We start from the raw sequence: 21,933 nt of genomic DNA, 5'->3' as shown, positions 1-21,933 counted from the left end.
CTGAGGCCGTCACCACCCTGCAAGGTGGGTAGGTTACTCCTCTGCTCCTGCTGGGAGGGCCAGGGCTCAGAGGCACAGTCCCTTGCCCAAGGACACACAGCTGGCTGGGACACTCAGCTGAGGTCCACGTCAGAGGATCTTGACTTTTAGATACACATGGGGACCTCGGTTTTGCTTCCTCTTCAGCCCCCATTTGGAGCCCCGGCCCCATCCGGGGCCCCCGGCAGCTGGCGCCAGCGGCTGCTCTCCGGTCCAGGAGCGCAGTGGTTGCAGCATCGCTGCCCCCGAGTGCTGAGCCTGGTGTCAGCACGTGATGCAGAGGATCAGATGGGCTCACCCACTGCTCCTGGGCACAGGGATGCACGCTCTGAGGTAGGACACCCTGAGCCACACTGGCAGCTCATGGAAGGTTCTAGAGGGGCTGCGAGACAGAGCAATGACCTCAGCCTGCAGGGATGGGGTGGGTGGGGCGAGGGAGCTGTGTAGAAGAGGTGATTTGTCCCTGTGTGCTTCAGCAGCACCCAGAAAAATCGCTACCCGCTCACTCCAGCCCAGCCCCCGAAAGGCCCTGAGGGACAAGACCCTGAAGCAACACCAGGGAATTTAGTTTTTAATGCTGCAAGGCTGTTGTTGGCATCAACTGCAATTGATTGTCAAGGCCACTGAGCATTCTTGGGCTATGCCCTAGACTCATGGTCCTTAAACTTGGCTGGGCATCTCATCCCTGGATGCTGACCCCAAAGACAGAGGCCCCGGCTCACTGAAGCAGGTGGAGTCTGGTGAGGCCAAGGTCGGAGGGCCGTTGACATGGGGCCTCCCACTCAGAGTGTGGGCCGTGGACCAGCAGCGCGGACCATGTGGGAGCCGTTAGAAATGCACCATCTTAGCTCCCAAGTCAAACCTACTGCATCAGCTCAGGAAGATACTCAGGGATCCACGTGTCCCTGAAAGAAATCTGGAGAAGCCAGACGTAGCCCTGGTTCAAAGTTCATTGACAAGGAGGAGGAAGGATGTGATCAACCCTAAAACGCAAATCACCCAGAGCCCCCAACTTCCCAGTGCCTCAAACTTTCTGCTGCAAGCGTCCACATAAAAGATGCGTGCACACTTACCGTGCTCGTCCAGCAGCACGTTGTCCGGTTTGATGTCTCTGCAAAAGAAAACAGAGAAGCTGGCAACGTGATTCCCGAGCCCAGGGACGGGCACACCCACAACACACACGCAGGACATGCTGGCCACACCCAGGTGCTCACGGCTCCCCAGCCTGCGGGCTCAGGCAGGAGGACAGTAATTAGCGTGGTCATGGAGCGCCTGTGTTCTTCCTCTTCTCCTTCCTGGAACGGCAGGTAAGTTGTTTGAATGTATTTTCTTTCCTGAACATGCTTAACTGTTGGCCTCTCAACTCTGACTATGATGGGCGCACGTGGAGGCATCGCCCCCCCCCACCCCCCCCCCCGGCCGCCAGGCAGTCCAGCCCTCCCGGCAGGGCTCCGTGGGGGTGTTAGGGCGGCCACTGAGCACAGCTTGTCTGTTTCAGGGACAGGCAAACGTAGCCCTGGGCCAAATCCAGCCCTAGGCCTGTTTGTGTGTAGTCTGTGAGCTGAGACTCACTTTTACATCTTTAAAGGGTTAGAAAAGCAAAACAACACATACACAGAGACACACAAACACAAACAAAAAGGAATATATTCATACAACAAAGACTAATGTGGTCCTCCCAGCCTGAAGTATTTATTATCTGGCCCTTTATGGAGAAAGTTTGCTGACTTCTTTTTAGGGTAACACAGTGAACCACATGCAGCAAAATCTGGGCCAGGGAGTTTCTGGAAAGTTCTGCTGTACATCGCCATCATAGCAAAGTGCCTCCCAGTTCCAAGCGGTGCATTTTCAAGGCTGGGGCTTTGATTTCTTCCCCTCTGCATGCCTGTCCCTAGCACAGTGCAGCACCACTGAGCGCAGAACGGAGCAAGGAAGGTGCGGGCAGGCCAGCGGCAGCCCCCATGGACTTGCTATCAGCACGCACACAGGCGCCGAGGCTCTGCATTAGAAACCCAGATTTACAAAGGCGTAGGCTTTCACTTGTTTATAATGTCACATCTACTGAGACTAATGATAGCTTTCTTCAAAATAAAGAGCAATTGCTCCTGAGTTTGTCAAATGTTAATGCTACCTGAAAACACCGTGGTTATCTGTAACAACGCAATGCAATATCTATGGGTTTGAGGATGCAAGAAACACTCATCCAAATATTTAAATTTTTATTTTCATCGTGACTTTTCAAACCCGTGAGTGTTGACAAGCAGTAAGTAAGGAGGCCTCTGTTGCCAAGGTCACGAAACACCCACTGTGAGCAGAGAGAGGTGCTTAGGGGTGATGAACTTGAGAACCTACGGAACTAAAATAAAAGGCGGAAGACCCGGAGTCGGGTGTTTGTGGATGAAGTCAGCAGACACTGCGTTCCCGCCCAGGGCAGCTCCCAGCAGGGCCTCTCAAGAGAAGGTGAAGAAAGGGGAACAACATGTGTCAGGGATGGAAACACAGCAGCACTCATTAAGGCCCCCTTAAGGCATCACTAGGACTGGGATGACGCCCTGCGGGGTGTGGGGGAGAGAGAGGAGGTGGCCGTGGCCCAGGGCCACAGACTGAGACAGAACTAGAGCCAAGACACAGGCAGGGGGGTGAGGGTGGTCTGGTGTACTGGGTTGGACACCGTCTTCCCAAAATTCATGTCCACCCAGAACCTCAGAATGAGACTGACTTGGAAATGTCGCCTTTGCAGATGTAATTAGTTAAGGATCTAAGTCATCCTGAGTTTAGGCTGGGCCCTGGATCCAGTGACTCAAGTCTTCACGGGAGAAAGGAGGCGGAGATTGGGACACCCAGAGATGCGCGGTGAGAGAAGGTGCCACGGGAAGACGGAAGCGGAGGGATGCGGCCACAGCCAAGGGACGCCGGGAGCCACCGAGAGCTGGGACAGGCCAGGAACGAGTCTCCCCTGGACCCCCCAGAGGGAGCTCAGCCCTGACTATACTTCCATTTTGGACTTCTGGCCACAAGTATGAGAGAATAAATTTTGCTGTTTTAAGCCACCAGTTTCGTGGTCGTTTGCTGTGGCAGCCACAGGAGGCTAATACGGTGGGCACAGAGCAAGCAGAGCTGGCGGAGGAGGACGGCAAATCCCAGGCGTAGCTGAGGTCCCGCTGACCACAGCACGGCCATGGACAAGCCCCTTGTCTGTCCAAGCCTCAGGCTCCACGTCAGAAAGGCCCTTCTCACAGCACCTCGTACCTTGAGAACAGAACGGCGGCACAGATGTGGCCGGCTTGGTCACTAGACCCCACAGCTGCAAGAAAAGGGGCTGTCCAGCCCGGGAGCCAGACCGCCTGGGCGCCAACTCCAGCCGCTCTCCGACCCCCTGCGCAGTCCCTGTCTGCGCTTGTCTCCCTGCTGTGCAGGTTAAATAGCTGACACATAACACACACTCCTTCTGTGCCAACTCTTAGCCCGGAGCAGAATCTCCACCATTTATGGGGTGTCCCCTCTGTGGTCACGTAGTGAACAAATCAGACCCGCCCAGCCAAACGGAGCCTGCATTCTAGAGGACAGGCCGGCCAGAAAGCACACAAATAAATGGCGTGACTGCAAGTTGGGACAAGTGCTCTGTCAACCGAAGAATGAGGGGGGTCATATATTCGGAAAGAGAGCTTTCTTTCCCACAGAGGGTTCAGCAGGCGGCCGTCTCCCAGGCTGGGCAGCACAGCCCTGGGCAGAAGCCAAGAGCAAGCACTGCCAGGGGACGGAAAAGGGAACAGGAGTCGATGCTGAGTGGGGTGGCCGACTATGTATATTCACTGAGCTACAGAAGGAGTCATGGGTCCTTCTGAAAGGAGAAACATGCAAATGCACAATTGAGCTTCATGTCCCTTCATAGATCACATGTAGAAAAAATGTTGGCATTAGCGTGATCTGAGGGTGGAGTTTTTGACCCTCTGACATCCAAAGGTGAAGCAGAAGGAACACTGGTCAGCTGTACCAAAACTGCAAGAGGGAAGGGCATTCACAAGGTGGGCTGCGACCGGCCGCAGAGCAAGTCTCCCCAAAGGCCGGCTCTGTGTGGCCCTAAGGAAGAAGCCCCATGGAAGGTGGCAAGTGAGGGGCATAAAGAGGCGTGTCCGCGAACTCTCAACCTCTCATGGCTGAGATTTCAGTTTTTAAGGTTTCTCTGGGGTCTCCTTGGTCCAAGGAGGGATTTGTTCAGTCAGCTGGGGAGCTTAGGATTTTATTTTTATTTTTCAGCTTGAAGAAAGCAAACCAGGCTCTAGAAAAAGGGGACCTGCATTTGGCAGGTGGTCAGGAAGGCCTCTCAGAACAGGTGACACTAGGTTGACCTCTGAAAGCAAGAGAGAGCCAGCTGCACCACCCAGGGAGCAAGCTCCCATTTTGCAGATGAGGAGGAAGAGGCTGAGAGAACAGTGACCGGACCTGGGAGGTACTTCTAGCCCACGGAACCTGGCAAAGGTGATGGCGTCGCTCCCTTGTCACATGGCAAGGCTGCCCGGGTGCCGTTCCCACAGCTGTGTTGTTGCCTAAGACGCTGTCCCAGCAGACTAGGGCAAGAGCCCAAGGTGCACGCTGCCAAGTGTCAGCAGGCCACACGGCAGGGAAATGCAGGTGTCCCCAGGAGTGACAGTGGCCTCCAGCAGACAGGTAGCAAGAAAATGGGGACCTCAGTCCTGCAGCCACAAGAACTCAATTCTGCCAACCACCACGAGAGCTTGGGGACGGCCCCGAGTTCAAGACAGCGACGCAGCTCTGTGGGCGCCGGGTTGCAGCTTTGGGAGACCCTAAGCAGAGGACCCAGGCAAGCTTGCCTCGCCTCCTGCCCCGTGGGAAGCGAGAGAAAATAAACGCCAGTTGCTTTAAGTTGTTCAATTCGTGGTAATTAGCGACACTAGCTGTAACTTGGGCCACTTACTCTGAGCCTCGTCTTCCTCATCTGGGAGGTGGGGACAACGGCAGCTCTCACTGCTGCGGTGAGTGTCTGGCCAGATGGCACTTGCACAGTGCCCAGTGCCGCCCCCAGGCCGCAGGGAGTGCCGAGACAGATAACGGAGGCGACACTGTCCCCGCCCCTTTCAAGGGAGCGAGGGAGCGCAGGTCTCTCACATGGCACCGTCTGGGCAGGTCCCGCAGGGCCGTGTGGAGGAGACGGAGAGCCAGAATCCCTTGGGATTAAATACAAATAGCATTTTGTGGGAGAAGCATCTTGTCAGTGCCTGCAGTTCGCTGGTTTCAGGACCATTTCCTCCAGCTCTATTTTTCACATTGATCATATCTCGGTTCTAGAGCGTCGTCCTGCTGGAAACGGGCTCGAGCGTTTGGAAAGGGCACTGGGAGCCCTGTGTGCACGGGAGAGGCCGCGACAATGTTTTCTGAGCACAGGCCCCTAATTTCAGAGCTGGGCGAAACGGCACTTTGATGGAAAGTATGCATGCGAGGCTATAAACCTCGTCCTGCTCTGGAATTATTCCATGGCCCTCCAATAAAACAAGCACAGAATGTCAGCTGGGCTATTTCAAAAAGCAGAGCAGAAATGGCTCTGGCCCGGCGGAGCCCGTGCACAGCCGGCACAGGGGGCCGGGAGGACACTTCTGCCCGCGTCCCTCAGCAGGGGTGTCTTAGTATTCGATGCCGGCGATCTTACACAGCAATGAAGAAAAATCAAAACCTGAAGGCAAAAGAGCCAGGCTTGGGAAGTGCAAATCTGTGGCTCTTCCACCGCTAGTGGAGGGAACACACAGCCCATGCGTCTGGGAGGGAGGGTGGCGGAAGTGCTGCTGTCCTCTCTTGAACTCGGGGCCGTCCCCAAGCTCTCGTGGGTGTTGGCAGAATTGAGTTCTTGTGGCTGCAGGACTGAGGTCCCCATTTTCTTGCTGCCTGTCTGCTGGAGGTCACTGTCACTCCTGGGGACCCCTGCATTTCCCTGCCGTGTGGCCTGCTGACACATGGCAGCGCGCAGGTGGCAGAGACTGAGTTCCAATCCCGAGTCTGCCTCTCGCTGGCCGTGTAGAGGTGAGCGCCCTGCCCTCTGTGAGCCTCAGTTTCCTCAGCTGTAAGCTGGGCGACAGTATCCTCTCCACGTGGCTACAGTGGGGACTGGGCGAGACGGTTCTTATGAGAACACACTAACAACAGAGGGAGCAAAGACCGTTCAGTACCAAGGCTGCGTCAGCAGAACAGACACTGGGGAAGGCTGGCCACAGGCATTTACCGGGGCCGGGGGTGACTGGGAGGTTCACCTTGGCAGCTGACCTCAGCTGAGTGGGACTTTGCACCCTCCCGGCAGCAAGCCCAAGTGGGCCAGGGCGAGAAGGAACTGGCTTCTCAGGTTTTGGCCTCTCTCCCACATTGGCACGGATTGCTCTTCTAGAAACTGTGTCACAAGGAAGAAACCGCACCCCGACACCACTCTTTAAACATGGCGTCCTTCTCGGCCCCATCTCCTGCCTTCTGTGGAGGCAGCCCAGGTACACGCCACAGCCCCCGGCACCGTGCCCCACGTCCACAGCAGCACTGAGACTGTCCCCAGCTGGCCCGGGCGGGGGCGATGGGACACGTTCCGTGGACTCGGCAATGTGCACTGTGGCGATTCGGTACCAGGTGCCTCGAGAGAAGCCCTTCGTGTGTCACTTCATTTGATGCTGACACAGCTCTTAGAGGCAAGCATTGCTGCTCCTGTGCCAATGATGAAGAAAGAACTATTTACAGACGGTCCCCTTGCGATTGTCACAGGTCAGACGTTAGCAGAGTAAGACCTAGGCTCAAGTCAGTGTACAGACCAATGTTCTCTGCCTGTGGCTGGGAACTAAAAAAGAAAAAAGAACTAGGGTTCCCAGAATTCTAAAGTAGGCAGTAATAATTTGAGGAACACACTCGTGACAAATATCTAATTTGATTTTTTAAAATTATGTTATTCACATTTCAGGATACTTTTCATTTATTACAACACCCACATGCAAAGTTACATTCTCTCTCTCTCTTTTTTTTAATATGACTCAAGTGGCTTTCCACAGCATAAATCTGACCCTGTCCCTCCCCTACCTACAACCCCTCAATGGCTTGCTGGTGCCAGGCTCTGGGATTCTGTGTCCCAGTATAATCTCAGAAATGAAAAGTGAACGCGGAGACGTGGTTGTCAACTTTTAAATCTGACAACTAAGGTCATTAAAGCTAACTACTGAGCACGGCCACCTTATGCAAATGACAAAAGGGGAAACTGAGGGAGCCATTTCAACCCAGAAGAGTCACAAGGACACAGATTTAGACTGAAGCAGAGTTGACACATGCCCAGGCCCGTCTGTGGACAAGTGTTCAGAAGGCACTGTCCCAATGGCCAGGGTCGGGTGTCCTCACGGTGTTTCCTGATCTGGCCAGTCAGCCTGGCCCTGTCCCTGCGGCCCAGCCCTAGCAGATGCCCGGTGCTCCGGCACCTCAGGCTCTCCCTAGCCTTCTCCCTCGAGGACAAGCCCTTCTCCCTGCTGACACCCTGACTGGGGTTTTAGGACCCAGCTCAGGTGCAATCTCTCCGGGAATACTGCAGTGGTTGAAGAGTATGTCCACAACATTCACGTGTACCTAGTACCTTTGAATGGGACGTTATTTAGCAATAGCGTCTTTGCCAGACAAGCGTGTCCATTTGTGCCAGCAAATGGTGTCCTTGCTAGCAGACTGTGACTTTGCCAGTGAGGTAGTTTGGTTTTGCACCTAAGTTAAGATGAGGTTGCCCTACAGTAGTGAGCCCCAAATCCAGTGCCTGGTGTCCTTCTAAGAGGACAGGAAAAGACAAACACACACAGAGAAGGCCTGGTGAGCACAGAGGCAGAGTTCGGAGTGACACAGCCACAGGCCGCGGAGCACCAAGGATTGCCTGGGACCCCCGGGGCCGGGAGAGAGGCCAGGGACTTCCCTTCCCTCAGAGCCGCCAGAGGAACCAAACCTCGATTTCAGACTTCTGGCCTGGGGGAGGGGCAGACACTGTCCTCCAACTTTGAAAGTCCTCCCTGCTCTGGGACCTTGACGTTGCCCCGACAAACGGCGCAGGAAGTGCCAATGTGAACGGGGGAGTTTTGCATCTTCTGTCGACGTGGCCTCTCTGCCCAAACTGCCACCGGGCTGGCAGCACCTGGACGGTGCTGGTCGGGGTCTGGCCGGCGGAGCTGACCCGTCCCAAGTGCTTACACTCTACCAGTGATTGGTCCGGGCACCCTGCGGGGGTCACTCACGTGATCTTCGTGATAGCCCGTGTTAGTGTCCCATGGCTGCCGTGACAAACTACCACAAACACGGTGACTTAAGTCAACACAGATTCACTCTCACAGTGCTGGAGGCCAGAAGTCCAAAATGAGTCTCGGGGGGCTGAAATCAAGGTCAGCAGGGCCGCATTCCTGCCTTCTGGGGGCTGCACGGGGAGCCTGTGCTTCGCCCTCTCGGCTTCTAGAGGCCGCTCAGGTGCCGTGACCTGGGCCCCTTCCTGGTGCCGCCGCAACGTTGCTTCCATGGTCACAGCTGCTGCGACTGCCTGCGTTGTGAGAGCTGCCCCGTGATGACGTCCAGGGTGGCCTCCCCTCGTGATCCTTAACCCGACTGTGTCTGCAAAGGCCTTTTGCCATGAGAGGTGACATAATCGCAGGTTTTGAGGATTAGGGTGTGGCGTCTTTGGAGGGAGCGTTATCCATCGCACCACGCAGCCCGCAGAGGTGGTGTCACGGACTGAATCGTGTTTTCCTCGGATTCTTATGCTGAAGTCCTGCCCCCACTGTGGCAGAACGTGACTGTCTTTGCAGACAGTGTCTTTCAATAGGTGATCAAGGTAAAAATGAGGACATCAGGGTGGGCTTGAGTCCAGTCTAACTGGCGTCCCTATAAGAAGAGATCAGGACACACGGAGGGGCGTGTGCAGAGGGACGACCTTACGAGCAGGCAGCAAGAGGCTGTCTGCAAGCCAGAGCGTGAGGCCTCCAAGACCAGCCCTGCCAGCACCTGCGTCTGGGGTTCCAGCCTCCAGAGCCGGGAGGACATGAGCTTCTGTTGGTTAAGCCACCCAGTTTGCAGTATTTTGTGTTGTAGCCCTAGCAGACGAACACAGGTAGATGGTCTTAGTACCCCTCTTGTACTGGACAATAAAATCAGGGCTGAGGGAGTTAAACATTCTCCTGAAGTCATAGAGTCTGTGCACAGGGGAGCAGGATACACCAGGCAGAGACCCAGGGCTTAATCTGAAGGCAGGGAAGCAAGTTTTCAAACGCACACAGAGTCTACTGAGGTCTCGTCTCTAACATCAAACCTCACGTTGCCACTCAAATCATTGTCTTCTTGCTTTATGTTTTTGGAGAGAATGAGCCTTTGGTTAAGCCATGCTCAGAGGCTGTTGATCTTTCTTTCATTCTGCAAAGAACACACATCAGTGTGGTTGACGTTGATTAATTCAGCTCAAAAGTTGTGTCACTCCAGGGGGTGGCCTGGATGTCAACTTGGTTACGAGAGCAAGTGCATTCAGCTAATTGTTCCCAAGCACATCTCGGGGAGATTTTAAAGCTTTCAGGATTCACAAACATGTTCAAGGATGTGCTTGGGTCCAATTAATCCCTTCGTGGATGGGTGAGCCCAGGCACAATGAGGGGTCATCGTCCCAAAGAGCTCAGGCTCCGCCAGTCCACACGGCCTGCACAGATCCACCCACTGCTTTCTTTCTTTCTAGCTGCTCTTAGCACACTGAGACGCAGCGGTTGGTCCACCAGACGGCGGATCCTCGAGGCCAGAGTGATCACCGCAGCACCGGGAAAGCAGCACGGGTGTGTGGGAGAGCAGGACGCTGGCCCCCAGGGACTGCGAGGCAGCCTCGGTGATGGGTGACGTGCTAAAGCCCTTCGCACGTGAACAATATTTCAAATCCTTGCTCTACTACTGTGAGGGTCTCAGTTTTCCTCATCTGTAAAATGGGGATAAATGAAGTGATGTATGTGAAGGACTCCCCTATTTCCTAGCACATAGTAGGTGCTCAGTAAGTGGTGGTCCCTTCTCCCACCCCTGCCTCACTTCCACTTAGCAGGGACTTCAGGAGGAACACGAAGTGGCAGAAAGGAAGATGGAGGAGCTGACCCCAAAATGGTTAAGACCGTTTCTCACATTTGTACAATCCTGCAGTTCACAAAGCCCCTATCCACGCTGAAATCCGTTTAATCCGCCTGCCAGCCCTAGGGAACCAGCGCTATCTTCTGTTTTGTGGATGAAGAAACTGCAGCCCAGAGAGGCGAAGCGACTTCCCCGTGGGCACAGGTAAAAAGTGGCTGAGGCACGATTTGAGCCCGGTTCCCCTGACGCCACCTGCTGCCTTTGCTTTGCACCCTCTGGGTGCGGCAGAGCCGCCTGACCAAGCCGCACGTGCCTGGACTGCACCGCGGCCCTCGCGTCTGCGCAGGTGCAGTTCCCCGTTCCTGGGGTGCTCTTCTCTGCCCCCAGCCTCCGCCGGGTCCACCCCGCCGCACCCATTAGCTCTTGGCTCGGTGTCTGTCCTGAGAGGCCCCGGGTGGCCCAGGTCGCCGTCCGCACCTTGGTCCTCCCCCACTGCACGGGCCCCCGGTGGCCACGTGGGTGTGTGTGTATTGTGTGACCGTCCCGCGGACGCCTCTTTCTCGGCAGGCTCTGCGTTCCACCGAGGCGGGGCCCACCCACTGCTCAGCCCTGCTTCAGTATCAAGTACACAGCAGATGTTCCAGAACCGCCGGTGGCCTCACTAAATCCATCAACTCGTCACGAGGCACTGGGGAGCGCCGGCCAGAACGCCGCCACATTTGAGTCCCAAGGTCCTGGACAGGCCCAGGCTTACGTACATGGCCACTTAGTGTCAGGTCCCGGCGTGGGGCCCGAGCAGGGGACCCGCACTGTCTGCTAGCACAGTTAATCATGAGGCAGCTTCCCCAAGGCCGTGGCCTGGCGCTCACCTGGCTTCACTCACTCTTGGCAGCGTGCAAATTGCCACGAGGATTCGGTCCTGCGTTTTTCTCCTGGAGGGGTCATCCGGGCGAGCTCTAAGTGGCCGGGCCCGCGGGCGCTGTCACTGCTCGTGAGCTTCCCACTTCTGGGACCGCTCGGACAACACCGCATCCTTAATCCAACTTTCTGAGGAAAACGCTGGAAGGAGCTCAAGTCCATGTCAAGGCCTAACCTTACTCTATCCACGCGATTCCTGCTGGAATCCACGCAGACGGGGCAGCGGGGGCCACGGCCACCAGCGGGAACCCGGCCGCTCCCCAGACACGGAGATCGGTGCTCAGACGGGTCACCCTTGACTGGCCAGTGAGCGCCTGCGCTGGGATTTGCATTGCAGTTCCCCGAGTGTCCTGAGCCTCTCTGCCCAGGGATTTTATCTGCACCATTGAGAAGGGGTTTGAGAGGCGGGAGAGACCTAAGGGATCACGGCGTTCTCTCTCCTTATGCAGACAAGGTGCTCGGAGATGTTCGACTACTTGGTCAAATTACAAACACGTCCATTTCAAAGCTGGGCTCAGGTCTGAGTCGATCTTACCCCACGTGCTCTTCTGACCCCCAAGAACGGACTGTTCCCTCTCCCACCCGTTCCTACAGCCACCTCCTTCTGGCCCCCATTCGCCACCCTGCACGGGCTCTGGATCTGCACCTAGGGGAGCCCCTCCAGGCACTCGGGGTGCACGTGTGGACGCCTGCCCTCTGCCAGGAAGGTCCTGGCGCTGAGGACACAGCGCTGAGCCAGCCGCCCTTGGGGAGCTTCCCCGGGACCCCACAGGGCAAAGCTCCCTCTAGCTGGGAGGCTGGCCAGCCGGAGACAGAGCTGTGATGCATTCCATGAGGGAACAGAGCGGGTGACAGAGGGTGCCATGTGGGAGAGATGGCTGGGAAGGGTCCCGGAGGACGGACAGAGGCAGGGGCTGTGGGCTGGGGGAGGAGGGCACTGGGCCCGTGGAGGGGCAGCAAGGGGGTGCGGGAACTGCGCACCTTCGCCCTAAGTGTTACGGAATGTCCCCGAGATCGTGGAGGAGGGAAAGGACACCACCTGATCACACAGCCCTGGTGAGTGGAGTCATGTTTATTTTAGGAGGTGAGACCGGAACCTAAGCGCGTTCACTGCCTTCCCAGGACGAGCCTGGCTTCTGGCCGAACGCCCTCCTCTGACGGACCCACCCACACTGGCAGGAGCGCGGGGCCCAGAACCCCCAGCAGAGCGCAACCCGCCCTCCCTCGCACTCGCAGCCTCAGCATCACCACCTGCCCTGGGACAGGGGACGGGTCTCACGCTGCCCTTTGTCCCAGTTACATTGGGCACAGGCTCTGTAACACACCTCGCCTGGCTCGTCCCCCTGCCTGGCACCCAGCCCTTCCGCGGTCCCCTCTGGAATTCATGCCCAGTGTTAGCCGCCCCATGCTGGGCATCCCCTCCCCTCCTTGTCCTAATCCAAACCTGGTCGTACTCCGAGGACAGTTCCTTATTGCCCCTCGGCCCAGCCTGGAGGAGGGAAGGGTCCCCTGGTCCTCAGTGCCCCATCCTGCCTTCCACCCAAACCCTGCCACCTGGGGACACTGGGCCCCTATGTCATGTGGTCTCCTTCCTTGCAGTCTCCTGTGGACAGCTAGGACAGTCCCACCATGCTCAAGGGGAGGATTCAGCTCCTGGCCACCGTGAAGACCTTGGTTCTCACTACACCGCAGGACTGGGCACCCGGCCCTCGGGTGCGTGACTCCTCCTCCCCCAAGGGTGGCTGCCACATCCTCTCACTCCCTGCCACAGCCGGCCCTTCCGGCCTCCCACGCTTCCCACTCTGGAACCACCCATAGCTCCTCCCGCTTTCTGCCCCTGCAGGTCTCCCGCCCTGCGGGCACCATGATCCAACCACCCTCGTCCGCCTCCTGGCTGTCCCTTCGGCCTGCCCTGGCTCTCGTCCAGCTCGCCCTCCGGAGCATCCCATGGGCCTCGTGCTCCCCGTACCCTCAGCTCCCTGCTCGTCTGCCCCGACGACAGGGCTGGAGAAGGAGACGTGCAACCGGCCAGCGGGCTTCCCTCCAGATCCCCACCCGGGTCCCTCATGCTCTCCCGCGCCACGCTCTCCTCGCCGTTCACTCCTGCTCTCCGGCGATGTTCTCCTCTCTCTGCAGCCCACAAGGTCTCGTTGTCTCTGTTTGTTCCTCTCTTACCCACACCCACACCCACCCCCGCAGCAAATCGTGTTTCCTCTACTGCAGAGCATGCCCTCTGCTGCCCCTGTGTCCGCCCTTTGCTCTCACGCTTGTCCCCTCCGTCCACTCACCCTTCTTGTGCCTCCCCTGTGCAGTGAGACTCAGGCCCTTGCAGAGGCCTCCTGGGCCCTGACGAGCTGGCCTGCCCCCCACCCCGCCCTCTGCCTGGCCACGTTGGCCCCCTCGCGGCCTCCACCTTGCTGTCCCTGTCTGGAAGGCCCACTCCCCAGGTGTGCCGGGACTGCCAGGACTGCACCCAGCTCCCTGCCTTTGTCCCTCTCTCCCCTCAGCCCCAGCGGACGCTTTGCTTGCTGACTTGTTCCTTGTCTCTCTGCCCAGCAGGATGCAAACCCATGGCAGCGGGGACTTCCCTCCACCTGCTGCGTCACCACCACCTGCAACAGCGTCTGCCGCAGAAGCACACTTAGTAAACAGCTGTGTGGACAGCTGAGCGGACGAGTCACACTCAGCGTTGAGGCCCGGGACTCAGGCCCGCCCTGTCTCCGCCAACGCCGCTGCTTCTGCGTTTTCGCAGTTGGTCCACGTCTAGCGGCTTCGGAAACAAGGCCCTCACTGCCCGTGCAGTGCCCTGGAAGCCACAGCCCCTGACTCGTGGCAGGGCCTGGTGCCTGCGTTTTCCACCAGCCCTGGTGGGATTCCGATGCCTCCTGGGGGCTGAGGGCCTGCTGTGCTCCTGGAACAAGAGAGAGCCCCGAGTTTTCTCACGGCGGGAGCCGGGAGCCCTGGCTCGCTCAGGGAGGAGTTTTTGGGAATTCTTAGTCTGCAACCCCTGGCATGTAGGTGTAGCCTCATTAAAATGCCAGCTCCAGTGGCATTGATTCCTCCGGGCTCTGATTCCTCCGGGAACCAGCTGGAAAGACCACACTACAGCTGCGAGTCCCACGGGCTCCCTTGGAGCCTGGTGCCACCAGTGTGATGGGCGCATGGGGGAGGGGATCACCTGGACTCACAGCGTGAGTACCTGTGTGAGGGGTGGCAGGGCAGGGACAGCTCAGCTGGGAAGGAAATAAGCACCCCCGACAGGCATGTGTGTGCACACGCACAGACACAGACACGCAGACACAGGACACAGACACACAGACATACACAGACACAGGCACACACAGACACACATACAGACACATACATAGACACACAAGACACACAGACAGACACACAGACACACACAGACACAGACATAGACACACATGACACACACAGAGACAGACATACAGACACACACACAGACACACATACAGACAGACACACAAGACACACACAGAGACACGCAGACATACAGACACACACACACAGAAACACACACAGAAACACACATACGCAGAAACACACACGGCTGACGGCAGGGCCCCGGGAGGCACAACGGAAGGATTTCCTGTCCCTGTTCTTGCTAGGAATGTGGGCGCCTTGGTTTGATAGCAGAGTCGATGTGAAAATATTACAGAGAATTAGTATTTTAAGAGCTGCTATTTTTAGGGCAAATCTCTCTGTAAGCGTCACCCGAGGGGGCATGCTGCCAAAATTTGTAAAAGTCACAAAGTCCGAGACTGTCAGCACTGGAAGGGAACTTTATCTGAAATGAACTAGCTTTGGGTCACAAACCTCTCGGAGCCTCAGTCTCCCCATCTGTAATGCGGGATAATCACCGTGTCCGCCTCCAAGGGTGGTCGTGAGAATTCAGTGCACTGATGCATACAAAGGGATTAGCCCAGACTTGGCATAGGGTGAGGGCTTAATTAATACGCCAACCGTTTAAAAATGCATGATTTCTGAATAAGAAAACCTCGCCCGGGGAAGGGCACTGCCAGGCCCTGCAGACAGCAGCAGCGCTGAGGCCGGCAGGGGAAGCAGGGGTGTCTCGGCTGCAAGCTGCTGGGAATTTTGCTTCTTAGGGAGACCACAGAGGGGGACCGGGCACCCTTCTTGCCACCCAGGCGGAGGAGGACACAGGTGGGAAGGAAGGTGCCCAGGAGGCAGGAACGGGAGGGTTCTGCAGGGGACCCTGTGGCCATGTCGTCCGGCACCGCTCACGTGTGTAATTTCACTGTGTTCTCACGACAGCTGTGTGTGGAGGGTGTTATTCCCGTCTTACAGATAACGAGTCTTACGCCCAAAGAGCTGGAGTGACTTTTCCAGGGTCACCCAGTGGGATGGTTAATTTTATGTGCCACCTTGACTGGGCCATAGCACCCAGCTGTTTGCTCAAACATTATTCTGGATGTTTCAGAAGTGGGAGTATTTTGAGATGGGTTTAACATTTAAGTCAGCAGGCTTTGAGTAGAGCTGATTGTCTGCCACGATGTCCACTCAGCTGAAGGCCTTAGGAGAAGAAAGACTGGCCTCCTCTGGCCTTTGAACTTGACTTGTGGCATCAGCTCTTCCCTGGTCTCCAGCCCACAGATTTTGGACTTGTACTTCCACAATCCCATAATTCAATTCCTTAAAATTCTCCCTCTCTCTCATTCTTTCTCTCGTGCACACACACCCTGTTGGTTCTGTTTCCCTGGAGAATCCTGACTGCTCCACCCAACTGGTGAGTGCTGGAGGAGCCAGGGTTAGAGACCAGCCACCCCTTCCAGAACCCTGCCCATTACCTCGTTAGCAACGTCCCACAGACAAGGGGTGGCAGCCAGGTGTGGGCAGGCTTGGGCACAGCCACTTTCAGACAAATAATCTTATTGCAAACAGTCCACGTGCTATTTCCTGAAATCCACACCTCTGGGCAGGGCAGGGGAGAGGTACGCAGAGTCCTGTACAGGATGGCAGGAGGGGCACAGAGGACAAAGGTGGCCCGCCCCTCACATGTACGGGCCACACTTTCCCTGCCACACTGCACTGGCTGCGGCACACACGTGATTTCATTTAATCTAAAGCCCCGTAGGGGTGTGGGGACCATCACGGTGCTTGAGCTACAGACGAGAAGGCTGCCGCTGTCTTGGGGCACACGTGGCTGGGGACACCACAGGCACCTGCCCCTCCAGCAGCACCAGAGAGCCCCGCTCTCAGCCTGGCTCTGCCACTCGTTAGCAATGCAGCCTGGAGACCAAACTCCCTAAGCCTGGCTTCCTCGCCTGTCAAATGGGCACAGCAGTTCTTCCTACTGCTGGGATAGATGTAAGGATACTTCAGATAAAGGACCTGAGCTGTCAGCACAGTTCCTAGTGGCATCTTGGGAAGGCACCTGTTCCTTCCATTCACTCAGCAGCGTCCTCAGAGCTTACTGTGTGCCGGGCGCTGCTCTCTCCGCAGAACAGAGCGGACGGAACCCACGCACGTTCCCACGCTCGTGGCGATTACATCCCAGCAGAGAAAGGCAGGAATGACAAGAAAACAAATGATCCACATGGTCATTCAAGATGTGTCCTGGGTGACAGGACAGAGAGCTGAGAGCAGTGGGCGGGGCTCCTGGAGACTATGAAGGTGATGATAATGAGGATGACAAGGATGATGATGACGATGAGGATGGTGATGACAATGACACCAACAATGACTATGATGAGCTTTGGGACCTTCAGCAGGCTTCTGGAGACGACGATGAGGAGGAGGACAGGATGAGGATGGTGACATCACCCATGCCGACACCCTATTGGGCCATGAGCGGCTCCCTAGCCTTTCTGAGTCTCTCTCTCTTCCCCACACCGCGAGGATGCTAAGCTCCTTCTCGCCGGTCGTCGTAAGGAGTGCACGATTGGGGGCGACAGCCGGCTTAGCTACATGATTGGTGGGTCCTGTGCAAAAAGAACGTGTGGGGCCCCTTGTTCAGAGCTTTTTAGGAATGCCAAGATGGCGAGAGCAGAGCAGTAAATCAGGTGCCAGCCCTCTGTGTGCAGGGTCCTGTGCCACCGGCCACCCTGGGACAGGCACCCGCACGTTGTAGGTGCTGGTCCCGGGAGGGGGAATCGCTCTCCCTGCTTTGCACACAATAAAGAGCTTAGGGAGAAGTCACTGGTTTAAGGTGACACTGCTGAGGGGCTAGGACACGATTCTTGCCCAAATGACTTGATGAAATATCTGTTCACAAAATTAGATACAGCATCAGTAAAATTCCTGTACCTCTTCAGAGCAACACCCTTCTATTTCGTAGTACATTTCAAGTGCAGAAGCTTGGGCTTCTGCACCCCCTTGGGTAGCACTGGAGAGGTTCGGGAGGGGCCAGGAAGAGAGGGCCTGGGCTGGACGCATCGGGGCTGCACAGCCACAGGGCTGGGCTGCTCGGACGCGGCCTGTTCCGTTCCGTTTGCTCGTTTCTCTGCTCAGTGAAGAGATCATGGAAAAGCTCACAGCCAGCTGAGGACGGGTCAGGTCAGGAGTGGCTTCATCAGAATAACAAACATATTCAAATTATCCCTGAGAAGCAAGCACTGGGCTTGGCAGACACTAGATCAGGCAGCCTCCGAGTTTCATTGTGTCCTGTCTCCAGTGATGGTGGCTCCAGCGGTGACCCTGGCAGCAATAATACCGTCAGCCCTGGAGCTACTCTGAACTGTTCCCGGCGTTGAAGTCACCCCCACGCTGATCCTAAAGTGTTATCCCACGCACAAGGAGGAGAGCACTGCCGTAACCAACACCACAGACTGGGGGGCTTAAACAACAGACTTTCATCTCTCACAGTTCTGGAGACCAAAGTCCAAGATCAAGGTGTGGGCAGGGCAGGTTTCTCCCGAGGCCTCTCTCCTTGGCTTGCAGACGGCCGCCTTCTCCCCTGTCCTCACGTGGTCGTCCCGCTGTGGGTGTCTGCGTCCTAATCTCCTCTTCTTAGAAGGACACCAGGCAGATTGGATCAGGGCCACCCTAATGACCTCAGTTTAACTTCATCGCCCCTGCAAAGACCTGTCCCCATGTACAGTCACATTCTGAGGTGCTGGGGGCTCCGACATATAAATTTTGGGGAGCACAATTCAGCATGTAACACGGTCTCATGGGGTTGTGTGAAAAGACTCAAACCCTCTGGACCTCGGGGTGCCAGGGTTGGGGTGCTGCTGCCTCTGGACAAGTTACAGGGGGCAGAACAGGGAGCCCAGGAAGAGCCGGTTCCCTGAAGTCAAGGGAGAGAGCCGCAGTCAGCACAGAAACGAAGACGTGAGGACGTGGGCTGAGGACTGGGTACCAGGGGCCTGGTGAAAGTCCTGGGAGGAAAGGGGCCAGGGAGGGCAGCAGGGGCCATGCAGAGGCCAGTGCCACACATTTTGGAGGCCTGGGTTCGAATCCAGCCCTGCCCACGATCTCCTGAGGAATACAGTAGGTGCTCAATCATAGTTACGACCAACCTCATCATCACCACTGGCTGGCAAAGGCAGGGGAGGGAGCCTCGGTCGGGTTGAATTCTGGGATCTCTTTCCTTCCCTTGGTGCTCCCGCCTCCCTGACCGAAGTCGGCCCCCAGAGTCTCCTCGAGAGCTACCCAGTAGCTTGACCCCTGCCCAGGTCGTCCCCAGCCATCTCCTCAGGTCTCAGGGCAGCAGGGCAGAACTGTCACCCCTTTTGCAGATGAGGCCTCTCTTGCCAAGGGATGGCAGCCACGTGCCAGGGTGCCAGTCAGGGGTGCAAGAGGTAGCAGTGACTCTGGGCCCACGGGAAGGGGGTCCATGAAACACTCCCTGTCATGACCCCATCTGCTGGGCCAGGGTTTCTCAAAGAAGTTTCCGCCAACCAACTGCTGGTGTGCTGGCAAAAAGGCAGGGCCCAGGGCTCCAAGCCAGACACAGGACCTCAGAAATCTTTGGGAACTTGGCTGCTGGTCTGTCTTGTTGAAACAAGCTTCCGAGGGACTGATCTGCGGCCTCAAGTTCGAGAGCCATCGAGGTGGCCTCTGGTCTCATCCCCGCCCATCAAGTCCCTCCTCTCTGAAGCCCGTCTCTCACAAAGTGGCCGCCGTCACCCGTGGGTGCCACTGGACAGGACCCTGATGGGCACTCAGGCAGATGGGGAGACAGCTATTCCTTTTCCAGTCCTTTTTAATTTCCCTGATTACAGCAAGAAGAACGTTTTTTTGACTTGTTATGTCTTTAACATCTCTGTAACATTTGCTAATTCCTGCGCCCTCTTTTAATACAAAGAGAAAATAGGACTGAGCTCATACCCTTGGTAGGCACCCAGTCTAACCAGGATTTGATATTTCTATTTTGTTTTTATTTATTTTTCTTTATGGTTACCTTCTATGTAAAGCAAGCAATATTGTTTTGCCATTTAAGATACTGATATAAAGTCCTCCTTTAAAAATAAATGTATTAAGTGAAAGAAAAAGAATTAACCAAAAATAATAATAATAATAATAATAAGGAGGCCTTCATAGGTGGTGTGATGGGACAAATACCACTATTATGAAGGCATTTCCTGGATCTGACGCCAGGAACCATTCCTCTAAGTCACCGGTCAGCTTGGAACACAGGGTGAGACGCTAACCCCTGTGAAGGTGAGTCCTTAGTGTTTGACCCCTTTTGTTGCTATTTTTAATTTGAGCCTCTTTGCTATGCCTAAATTTAAAAATGTGAATTTTTAACAGTGAAGTTTTAGGCATTGGGCTAGATATGTTTGAATTTGAGGGTATTTCTAGATGGGTCACGCCACATCATATAAAGCCCAATGACCCCCTAGAATCAAGACTCATTTGGCCATAGCTAGAGCATCTGAGTCCTCTGGAAGCACAGGGGCTGCAGAGGCCCTCTTAGCTGGGAGGGCTCGGGGCGGTGGAGGGGACGTCCAGGAGCTCAGAACCAGCTGGAAGCAGGGAGGAGCCGGGGCCTGGGCTGCAGGGACCATCCGGGGGAGCAGCAGGTGGGTGTGGTGGGGGGTGACGGGGAGCAGCCCCAGAGAGGGGGCAGGAAGAATTGGCCCAGGAGTCCAGGCTTTTCCCTGAGACCTAAGCCGCCCCCCACTAGAGACTTTCTAACCAAGTGGTGAGTGGGGCATTTAGCATTTGGAAAAGGCCCCTGGGCCCCTGTGGAGGATGGGGCTGGGGTGGAGGGTAGGGAGACCTTGGGAGGGTCCCTAAGCTGGCAGATAAGTGAGCACAGAGGGAATGGGGGTGAGAACAGACACCCGGGGTGTATGGAAAGGGTGGGGGATGCCGACTCTGACCAACAACCAGAAAAGGGGTGTCAGAGCCTGGGGGCTCCTCTTCCTTCAGGCTCATTTCCCTCAGCCTGACGCTGACAAATGGCCCTGTTGGTGACGGTTCCCAGGGATCCCTGTGCCCTTATGGAGGAGCGAGGAGGGGATACTCTCTAAGTGTCAGCCTTTCTAGGACAAGGCGGGGCCCTGGCTTGCGGATGTGATGATTAGTTTTATGTGTCCGCTGGGCTAAGCCACTGTGCCCAGATATGTGGTCAGACGTCATCCTGGATGTTTCTGCGAGGGTGTCTTGAATGCGATTTCCATCTACGCTGGGGGACTTTGAGTGAGGCAGCTTGTCTTTCATGCTGTGGTGGGCCTCATCCAATCGGCCGAAGGTCTGAACAGAAAAAAAGCCTGACCTCCCCCGGCAAGAGGGAATCTTGCCAGCTGCTTCTGTTCCTCTGGAGAGCACTAAGTGGTATAGTTTGAATGTTTTGGCCCCCATCCCTCCCCAAACTCATGTTAAAATCTAATTGTCATGAAAACGGTAACAGTATTAAGAGGCGGGACCTTTAAGAGGTGATTAGGCCATGAGCGTTCTGCCCTCATGATGGGTTGATGCCATTGTCATGGGAGTGGGTTCCCTAGGAAAGGAGTTCAGCACCCCCCTTCTCTCTCGCCCTCTCTTTATGAGGCAGCAGGAAGGCCCTTGGCAGGTTCCAGGCCCTCGATCTTGAACTTCCAGCCTCCAGGACTGTGAGCCAACGCACTCCTGTTCCTCACAGGTGAGCCTCACAGGTGGGTTCCGTCGCGGTGGTGCAGAGGGACGAAGGCACTGACACACAGAGATGCGAGTGCAGCTGGGATGCGCCTTGGCCTGAGGGACTTGGGGCTGCTGGAGGACTGGGGAACTCCTGGGAGTCTGGCGTGAGTGTCCGCCACCGCCCTCCACCTCTGGCAGCTCCTGCTCTGCCCGCCTTGCCGGGTGTGCCTGGCCGATCCTCGCGCCCTCCGTCTGTTCTTCTCGTCTCTTTCCTCGGGTCCCCAAGCGTGGGGATTCGTGCCAAGGTTGGGCCCGCCCTCCACTTTCCTTCTTTCTGCCTGACTGCCTTGGAACTGGGACGTTGGCTTTTTCCTGCCTCCAGACTGAAACATCGCTCCCCCTGTGTCTGGAGCCTGCCCGCTGCCGTAGGGAGCCACACGGCTGGGGCCGACGCTGGCTCAGGCTGCAGCCTCGGGACTTGCCGGCGTCCACAGCACCCGAGCCAGTTCCTCGCGATGATGGTTCTCTCTGCACCAGCATCCTGCTGGCTCCGTTTCTCCGCAGAGCCCTCACGCGGAGGGGCAAGCTGCAGCCACAAGTGCTCAGAAGCTTGAGCATCTTTTTGCTCCTCTGCTTTCTGGGTGACTCCTACTTAGGGTCAAATCACAGTTTCAAAGTTTTCTCCCCTGCAGGAAGCTTTTCCTGGTTTTACCAGCCAACCTCACAGCAGTCCAACCATGTCGTCCACTTGCTGTGAAGGAATGCTTGGCACATAGCCGGTCTCAGCCGGTCTCTGGCGACCTCAGACGAGTGGAAACAGGATGTGGCATCCGG

The 21,933-nt window shown here is 56.3% G+C and overlaps 1 protein-coding gene across 2 annotated transcripts in view; it reads right to left on the bottom strand.

Annotated features, from left to right (window-relative positions):
• STK32B (serine/threonine kinase 32B) overlaps positions 1–21,933 on the bottom strand; it is a 230,401-nt gene that overhangs the window by 61,353 nt on the left and 147,115 nt on the right. For both annotated transcript variants that reach the window (XM_069496004.1, XM_069496003.1), the window contains exon 3: positions 1,113–1,150. In XM_069496004.1, the coding sequence (XP_069352105.1) occupies positions 1,113–1,150 (38 nt within the window). The remainder of the gene's footprint in view (positions 1–1,112; positions 1,151–21,933) is intronic.

The sequence above is a fragment of the Eulemur rufifrons genome, chromosome 20, assembly GCF_041146395.1.
Source record: "Eulemur rufifrons isolate Redbay chromosome 20, OSU_ERuf_1, whole genome shotgun sequence".
Lineage (NCBI taxonomy): Eukaryota > Metazoa > Chordata > Mammalia > Primates > Lemuridae > Eulemur > Eulemur rufifrons.
The sequence above is the reverse complement of the archived record's forward strand: the minus strand, read 5'-3'. Positions and strand labels throughout refer to the sequence as shown.